Source organism: Triticum aestivum, chromosome 7A (assembly GCF_018294505.1).
Source record: "Triticum aestivum cultivar Chinese Spring chromosome 7A, IWGSC CS RefSeq v2.1, whole genome shotgun sequence".
Taxonomy (NCBI): Eukaryota; Viridiplantae; Streptophyta; class Magnoliopsida; order Poales; family Poaceae; genus Triticum; species Triticum aestivum.
This window is the reverse complement of record NC_057812.1, coordinates 519,098,344-519,107,363: the sequence shown is the minus strand read 5'-3', so window position 1 is coordinate 519,107,363 and position 9,020 is coordinate 519,098,344. Positions and strand designations below refer to the sequence as shown.

Here is a 9,020-nt window from a genome sequence, read left to right as displayed (position 1 = left end):
CTTGCCGCAAGTCCACAACCTTATCTTCAAGGAATTGGAAATCAACTTTTCGAAGTTGCCAAACCGAGAGGAGGAGGCCCAAGTATTTGATGTAGAAGGAAGCAGGCCCAAGCATTGTTCAGTTTGGTAAATGAACATTTCCCTTCTGTTAATCAGCCTAGCTCGTTGCTATCAGAAACTGTCAGCGAGGCATTCCAGGTTCAGAACCTTTTAATAATAATTCTAAAAAAAATTCTTTAATTCATGAATCCCTGCAAATAACTCAATAAACGAATTGTAAATGTGTGATGGTAACCGGTGAAGTGGTAATCAATTGTAAGAGCAGTAGAAAGCATGCAACAACCAAGACTACTCTGAAGACACAAGCAGAAAGATGACACGCCTCAAACAAGAGAGCAGATTCTTAGGACCCTGGAGCCTGTGCAAAACGATCAAGGTCGCACGTACATAGGAAACACTAAATTACTCGTATGAATTTCAGAAACAACACCTTCTTCCACTGCTTACATGCATATACTTCAAGAAGCATGATATATATTCTCTATGGAGAATTGGAGATACAATTAGATTATACTCCCTCTGTAAGAAATATAAAAGCGTTTAGATCACTTTTTTACGGAGGGAGTAGATAAGAATATATATCGCCATCTTCATACATGGGGACGTACGTGATCTTTCTGCTGCCATTGCTGATCAGTCTCTGCTCGGCGCTAGCTTGCTGACCGGCCTCTGCTCCGAGTGGCAAGACGTAAGAAGGCGAATCAGTACTGGCTGGGCCAGAGGAAGGCGCCCATGGCGAACCTCCTCTTGTCCTCGACGTCGCCGGCGACGGGGAGGCCGTACTCCCGGAGCAGGCAGTCGACGCGCCACTCCGGCATCGCCTCGTAGTCCGCCTTCCTGTACCGCGGGTAGTGCAGCGGCATCCGGAAGCCGCAGCTGAACGTGCCGCGCTCCTGCTGCTGCTGCTGGCCGCCGACGGCCGCCGTGCCGCCGCTGGCCTTGGCCATGCTCACGTTCACGGCAGGGCCCAAGGATCCCATGTCTGTCTGTGTGTTTGGTTGCCCCCTCTGAACGCCTTGTAACTTGCAAGCAACTGGAGCTGCGGCTGAGAAGGGAGTGCAAGAGGCTGGAAGGGCTTTTATAGATGGAGTGTGGTAGAGAAATAGTGTGGAGAGCGCTGGACTAAATGTTTTGATGCTGATTTAAACCTGTTCGACACGCGCATTTAAGAGAGATCGATCGTGCCGTGTCATTCTGGCCAATTCCTTTCCCTGGCGGTGAAGCCAAAGGCTTTTCTTGAAAAAAAAATTGGAGAAATTTCCCCTCTGCGAAATTCGCCGCGACAATTCCTGTATTCCGAACGGGGCCCTAATTGTCCCTCCAGTTGCACGGCAGCTATTCTCCGTTTTTCACCGAGAAAACTAACAACTGTATCGTACGTACATTTCTCCAGCATACGTGTTCAACTGAGAATTTTCAGAATGTCCCTTTTATGAGCATGCATGAGTTTGGCATGGCAGGCCAGGCAGGCTTGCGGCAGAAGCGTTTCAGTTTCAAGGATGTGACTTGCTCGCTGGGGACTCGCCCGGACCCGGTGGGCAGGATGCCGATACCGCGGGCGACACGGAGCTAGGGGCGCCCGGACGGCAACCTCGTTCTGGCGACATGCTTGCTTCATCGGCGGCGTCTTCTCTTTCTCGGCATTTTTTTTACATTTCGTTTCCTTGCCTGGCTGAAACGAACGCGGCGATCCTTTTCGGGGAGTGGCATGCGCCGCAAGCAATAGATGGGGCGTGCCTGGCGAGCCATGTTTCCCCCTTCTCAAGGCAGAACCGAGGGAACCCTGAGGACGAAACCAGTGGCGGCATGAGGCGGTCTTTAACCAACACCCAAAGAAGTCCGATCAGGGGTGGTTGGCTACCAGCAGGACTTCATTTCCAAGTGGTAATTCATTGTTGTACAACTGAGAGCCAGGCGATAAGCGAGGTAGCGCAAATCGACGTCGTGGTTTGTATTCATATTCTGCAGGAAGGCCATCGCCTCCTTGATGATGCTTGTCTCGTGGGAAATTTAGAAGGAGCGCAACGCAAGAATTTTTCAAAATGTCTTTGCCCCGACCTCCATTGTTATCGCAAAAATCAAAGAGGAGGCCCATCTCTGGTCTTTGGCGGGAGCCAAACAGCTTAGTACTGTTATGTCGCGAGAGTAGACCTTTTTTCTTTTTGCCGCCTCGCGGCTTATGTCTAAACCTTCTTCTTAAGCAATGAAAATGGCAAGTCTTTTGCCTTGTCTCAAAAAAAAACTCCTTGTTTCGGCACACGTAGCTCGGTGCACAAAGGCAAGAATATATATCTCCTCCACATAAATACCGTTACACACGCAAAAGGAGATCGCATGCCAACGCTGCCTCTCTAAGCTACCTTGTTGCCTTTCCTTTTCCCTCCCAATAACTCCAGAAGGAAGATCCCGTCTGGAATGGGAGAGGAATGTATTCTTGGAGGCTTCGGGTCATCAAGAATTCACTAGACAAATCTATAACAACGACCTTAATAATAATAATGCCACAAAAGGAAATGTAATTTCTTGGTTTGCCATCTACTAAAGAATATGCACCAGCATGATGAATTTCTTGCCATTAGTACATCCGTCTACTAGGGATCTAGGATATATACTGGACGTGGTGCTGAGCTCAGGTACAAATATTTCAGGCCTAAATAGGGGCAAACCGCATTATCCCGTAAGTTTAAGCTTTCATAGAAATGCACAGTAGGAGCAGGATTTCAGTTTGGCATCTTCATACTCCTCTTACACATGCAATTGCTGTTAAAAAAATTATGAAAATGGTTGTGAAATTTTAATCATATTAAGCAAAACTATAATGTGTAAGGTAAAACAATTTTAGAAAACACTAGACCAATATTTGCACAGGTTACTAGCGAGATAAACCAAGGTCCCCAATTCATATTTGCACAGGTTTTCTTGAGGGAGGGGAAAGAATCTGGAAATTATAAAGCCGCCACTTGAAAAGGGTACAACTTGGCTGTGGCTGGAAAGAGAAAGATCAGCAAGAGCACACAGGAATTGCAAAAAGGCTATGTATAGCGTCCTTGGTCCTTGCACCATGTCAAACATAGACCAAATAAGTATGCAGATTTGGAGATGGAACAAATGTCATTACTGCATGGAGCGCCTTCGATTCGGTGGGTCTAGGGAAGTAGTACAAAAATTGACCTTATTATTTCTGAAACAGGTTCTAACAAGCACCCTTATCATGGCCATGTTTACAAAAAATATTGCAAGACAGGGACAGAACCCAAAGCAGGTTTTGCGGCAGAAATGAAATGGGCTATACTTCCGAATCCAGCCTAACATTCTATAATTCAATTTCAGATTTGACTACTTGAGAACTGGAACAAAACCAACTTGCATTGTTTCAGTGAGCAATAACCATCTTACATCCATTTCCAGAAATCACTGATGTGCGTCAATATAAGCCATAGGGCCTCTATATTTTCCATGGATCATGGCTTGCTAATCTTGCAATGAGGTGCAGACCAATGGGCACTACAGCAGTATAACGGGAGAGAGGTCCTGATAGAGTATAAGTGGTTCATTAATTGAATATATTCAAGGGTGCTATGCCTTGTATTATGCTTGGCACATGCAGGTGTGGAATAGTGTAAGCTAGACGCACTTCTGGCAGAGTATACTTGATTTCTGTGCTAAGCAAGAATTATCAAAACCTTGAATAAAATGTATAAGATCTGCCCGGCATCTAAACAGTGCACTTGCTGCAACAAAAGAAATCTTACATATTCTTCAAGGATGTAATGACTCATACTGTATTTAGTAACCAGTCCTGTATCTACTCTTCCATGTGAATGAAAGAAATTTAGAGCATGGTTAGTAAACCATTTTGAACTAAATGGAGAATATGTTTACATATTTCCATTTCTGAATCCAAAAGGAACATAGCAATCAGCATCCTCTACCTGAATACAAATTAGCAAAGCCCCCCAGCAGTTAGCCTATTGTCCACTAATATCAGGTCTGCACCTCAATGATTATTTACATTCCCTGAAGCGTGATGCTAACCGAAGAATCTTTTGAACATTGTAGCCTCAAGTACTCAAGGGATGACTCGATTTAAGCTGAGCCCAAGATACTCAACTAATGCTGCTCCTTTGATCAACAGTACACCATCACTCTGATCAACATGTTAGATAACAGTAGACCGTACCTACTTCGATGCAGCTGGCAATGTTTGTGGTAATTCAACTAGCATGTGTACAGGCATAAAATACATCTGCAGGGAAATTATGCAGATGACAATGCCCAAGAAAAGCTGCAAAACATAGGTAATAATCATATATTAGCATGAATAAATAACCTCCAAACGAGTAACTATAAAATTGACAACAAACAGAAGGAACCAAAACACAAAAAGAATATTCCTACCTGAACTGTAGCTCTCACATTGAAAAGATATACAGACAAAACCATTGTTAAAAGCATGGCCATTGAAGTTGAGTACACCTGTTGAAACAGAAGTTCATGAAACAGTCTTTCAATTGCAAGTGCATAAAACTAAATTAATGAAACAAAAGGCATAATCATCGTATTATCAAAGTAAGATGAGAAATTATGGGTAGTTAACTTTCTTTCTTTTTTCTTCGGCGGAGGTGCAAAGGAATCTAAAGAGTTGTCGAAAGGAGAACAGGTGGTCAAATCAACCAGTTTTCTCTGACAAATAGCAACAAGACTAATTGGCATGCAAACAAGATCTATAGTGTCACTTTGCAGGCATTAGGAGAAGGAACTGAAATTTCAGATTTTGCTGACATGCATAGTCTAGATGATCTAACCTTCACTATGTTGTCTGAATACTTCATCAGCCATGAGACTAGCAGACCGGTAGAGCCTAAGTTGAACACAACTATCCATGTTGTGATGGAATAGCCATTAAAAAGACGCTGCCACCATGGACCCATCTCAAACCCAGCCTTGAAGTCACCATAGACAAGCCAACCCATGTTGAAGATAACTCCAAACCTGACAGCACATAAGATGAATATAAAATATTGTTCATGGGAGGCAACTGTACACAGAGGATGGTTAAATGGGTATTGGGGCTGTGCAATTCAAGACAATAGACCAGTGTCTGGGTATAGATACCTACGTATATAATTGTACATTTTGCCAGTACAGACTATCACTATTCTTCTTCATCAAGTACTCAGTGTAGACTCCAGCTAGTGCAGAAAGACAAGCAGAAAGTATCCCAAGCATGTAACCCTGGAATGGTGCTGAGAAAACCGAATCACATGGTGCATCTCCACATCCCTTGACCTGTAAGGGGCAGAATAGTTACTTACAACATGACAAGTGACTCATTTTACGCCTATAGAGTCCTTTTAACGCAGGCTACTAGTTCTGTACTTGAAATATAGTAACAAGTAACAACCACTTTGTGAGAAGCATGGATATGATAACATGTTACGGATTTAATGTTTAAGTATTGGCCATCAAAACAGTAGTGAGTGCTAACATGCTAATGCCTTGTGATAACACGCTACTAGATCGAAGTGTTGTCGAAGTAAGCATAGAGTAGCATGATTACATGTGAATAGTTTAAGTTTAGTCTTTGTGTGTGTATAGATATACCTCTAATCCTAACTAAAAATGTCAAATGACCAGGCAAACTGAAATCACTTTGCACTGTTAGTTCGTTAGTAATCAGATTTCTATATATGTTGGAATGTTGCAAGAGAAACGTGGGAGCATATATCAGCAGTAAAAGGGGGGGGGGGGGGGGGGGACGTTTACAACCATCACAAATGAACCATAAAATTAAGCACGGAGATATTTTTCATATATACCTATCATAATAAGAATAATGCATAAAACTGTAATAGAACAGGACAATTTCGCAATATTAACAAACCTGGCTTGTAGTAGTTCCCACAGCCAGTAAAATAATTGCCATCCATTGTAGATTTGATAATTTCCTCTTCAAGACAAGCCTGGCACGATTAGCAGAGAGCCAGAGACCAACAGCTTTAGTCAATCAATGGGAGGAAGAATCAAGTACCATTTGCACTGACTACTTAGGTAGAATATTAGCTCTACTAATAGTATGAGCGCACATACACTGCATCTCACGTTTAGGTGCACTACCATGTATTCACTTCAAAACAAGATGCAAATGTCATGGAAAAAATTCCGGAAAGATGACAAGTGGCACAAAACAATCTAGCATGCCATAAAGTTTCAAGTCAGAATTTGATCTATGCATGGAGAAACAGAAAAAAAATGAATACAGATCTTACTGGAAAAGAAACCAAAAATAAACCAATGAAAAAGATAAAGCTACTATTCACTAAAATTCCAATTTCCTGGTACATGTGTTTTGTGTTCAAGCATGCAGAATGCTTGGTTGCATAAGGACCTCTGTAGAGTGTGCACGGGCGTGCACCTAAGGGTGGAATGCACCAGAAATTTTCTCATAATAGAGCAACTTACTATAGGTGATGAAACAATTGTGACGCCAATAATTTAATCTTTGAGAAACAAACAAAAGATTATTGGTATCTACTTTGCCAGAAATCATGTGAAACCACAACAATGCATGCACTGATTAGGTGGAAATTCTGACTTTGCGATGCAAGCCATCAAAAGGATATAAGCATTTTAGATTGTACAGTGTAGCCAACAGGGGACAATATATTTATTGCTAAAAAAACAAATATTGAATAGCTGTGCAGGAAGATTGGAGGGAGTGTCCATGTATTTGCCAAGATTTGCATATTCAAGATAGATCTTAAAAGGTAAAACATTGAGGTGAAATAAATCACCACAAGATATAGAATGGTCACAATTGGTATTCTGAGTAAGCTAATTGCTCGATTCTGGAACAAAACCAGACTAGATTTTCTCAAAAACCAATTCAATTGTTCTCAATCAGTTCGACTATTTTACAGTGCATTAAATCTGAGTGGTCTGAGGTGGACCGCATAAAAGACGGAATGCAGACAGAACATGGAAATTATAAACATATTATATCATGCCAATAGTATTAGGAAGCATAAAACACAAGCATGTTATGAAGAGGCACATGGCACACCTAAACAAAATTCCAGTTGTAACAATTTTCAGGTTCCCCAATATCTGATAGGTCGATGGATCAACATAGGTCAAGGTCGCAAACTGAACATTGTTGTGGATGAGGTATATGACTGAAGGAACAAGATATAATCGCACACTTTTCCACTCCTTTGTCATCCTTGGTGGTGATGAAGACTGGCACTCTTTCCAAAGAAAGAAGCTTGAGACTGACAACTGCGTTGAGAATGGGGTAATGTCAGAACTGATATAGACAAATCACTGTCTTCTGCAAATCTGAACCACTTACGATAAAGAGTTATAGAGTTCCAAATTCATAGTCTGCTACATGCCTACACTACATGTTTGCACCACATAACAAATGGAAATGTCCAAAAATTATTGTCTCCTACTCTACATATTTGCAACACGGGTTTAAACAGGTATATTGGTCCAAACATTGTTGCGGGCAATAGCATAAGATTCCAGAGAATTGCAATGCATGTACCTTGAAGAATTCTGCAAGAAATGGAATGGTCGCATAGTCATACTTATATTTGCCATTGCTCTGAGAGAGCGTAGTCCATATACCCTGCAAATATGTAATGCAATCAGTGACACTCGTAAGAAGACACCACAATTGACAAATGAAGTCAAACAACAACTCATGTGCAGCATTCCTAAAGCTTATTTAACTGCTGTTGGTCAACCATCATTGGGTTCCAGACTGCGCGATGACCATGACCCATCGCCATGGCATGCTCAACTGAACTAAAACCAATCACCTCTCGGCGCGTTACAATGTCCTACTCCGTCCGTCCCATAATATAAGAGCGTTTTTGACACAAGTGTAGTGTCAAAACTAGTGTCAAAAACGCTCTTATATTATGGGACAGAGGGAGTAGTTCAGTTCATCTGGAGACTGCTATAGAAAAACTAAGAATTGAAGCGCATCTTGCTAGCGTTCTGACCACTCCAGGAGTCCAGGCTGACATTATTCTGAACCGCAGTTGTTCACGAGCAGAGAACCACAACTGCATTTGCGCGCAGCACCCCTAGATCGAAGCCGCCGCCGCCGCCTCCTCCTCTACTGCACAGACGGCATGCCGCCGAAAACAGACAACCGCACACCAACCGAATTCCCCGATCAATCCCCGCTCCAACATAGATCTGGCAGTGTGATTAAATCGACAAAAAAGAGAAGGGGGGATGCGGAGGAGAGGAGGATTTAGGGGCGTTGCCTGGGAACTGGTGAGGACGGTGAGGAGCGCCGCCACGAAGTACCACTGCATCGTCTCCTCCTGCCCCTGTGTCGCCTTCCACTGCGCCGCTTCCCTTCCCTTCTCTCTTCTTCGTGGTTTTGGTGCTGGAGAACGGAGCAGGAGGCAGAAGCGCACCGCTGGAGATGGTGTTTTTTTTTTTTGAGCAACCCGCTGGAGATGGTGTTGGCCTGGGGGGCGAGCACTTCGAGCTTTTCTGAATAATCACTTTTCGTTTTCACCCCCGGGTAATGTTTCTTCGTATAGTTTTTACCAAAAAGACCCTGATGGCATTTTTTTTAGACAACCTCACGAAGCTTTTATTAAATCGTCACAACGTTTACAGGGACGAAAGAAAGATCCCCGGGGTGGCCTAACCACACACGGTGGCTACCTCCAAGGGACAAATCATGCTTCGCTAAGTTGTGAGTTTCAACATTTGAGCTTCTAAATTCATGACTAAACTTGCAAAAATCAAAGTCCGAAGATTGATGTATTATTTCATGCACAATAGCTCCATGAGTTGATGCATTTTCCTCGTTGAGGTCCTCCACCACCTGTTTGCAGTCCGATACCACATGAATTCGTCTCTGGTATAGGTCCTCCGCCAACGCCATCGCTTCTCTGATAGCAAGAGCTTCAAGGATTTGTGGAGAGGAA

At 42.9% G+C, this 9,020-nt stretch overlaps 2 protein-coding genes across 3 annotated transcripts; both read right to left on the bottom strand.

The window, feature by feature from the left end:
- Positions 1-448: 448 nt before the first annotated feature.
- LOC123147943 (uncharacterized) lies at positions 449-1,171 on the bottom strand. Its single transcript, XM_044567276.1, has one exon. It carries the CDS (start codon positions 1,038-1,040, stop codon positions 762-764), a length of 279 nt encoding a protein of 92 aa, XP_044423211.1. The 5' UTR covers positions 1,041-1,171; the 3' UTR covers positions 449-761.
- Positions 1,172-3,215: 2,044 nt separating this feature from the next.
- LOC123147942 (CMP-sialic acid transporter 1) lies at positions 3,216-8,536 on the bottom strand. 2 transcript variants are annotated; one of them, XM_044567274.1, is made up of 9 exons: positions 8,073-8,313; positions 7,610-7,693; positions 7,124-7,338; positions 5,945-6,023; positions 5,180-5,349; positions 4,866-5,052; positions 4,459-4,536; positions 4,241-4,345; positions 3,216-3,591 (listed from the first exon to the last, which is right to left on the bottom strand). In XM_044567274.1, exons 1-8 carry the CDS (start codon positions 8,139-8,141, stop codon positions 4,241-4,243), a joined length of 987 nt encoding a protein of 328 aa, XP_044423209.1. In that variant the 5' UTR covers positions 8,142-8,313; the 3' UTR covers positions 3,216-3,591. The 2 variants fall into 2 exon arrangements, with proteins under 2 accessions (XP_044423209.1, XP_044423210.1); XM_044567275.1 differs by lacking the exons at positions 3,216-3,591; positions 8,073-8,313 and adding an exon at positions 8,343-8,536 and having other exon boundaries at positions 3,793-4,345.
- Positions 8,537-9,020: the final 484 nt, after the last annotated feature.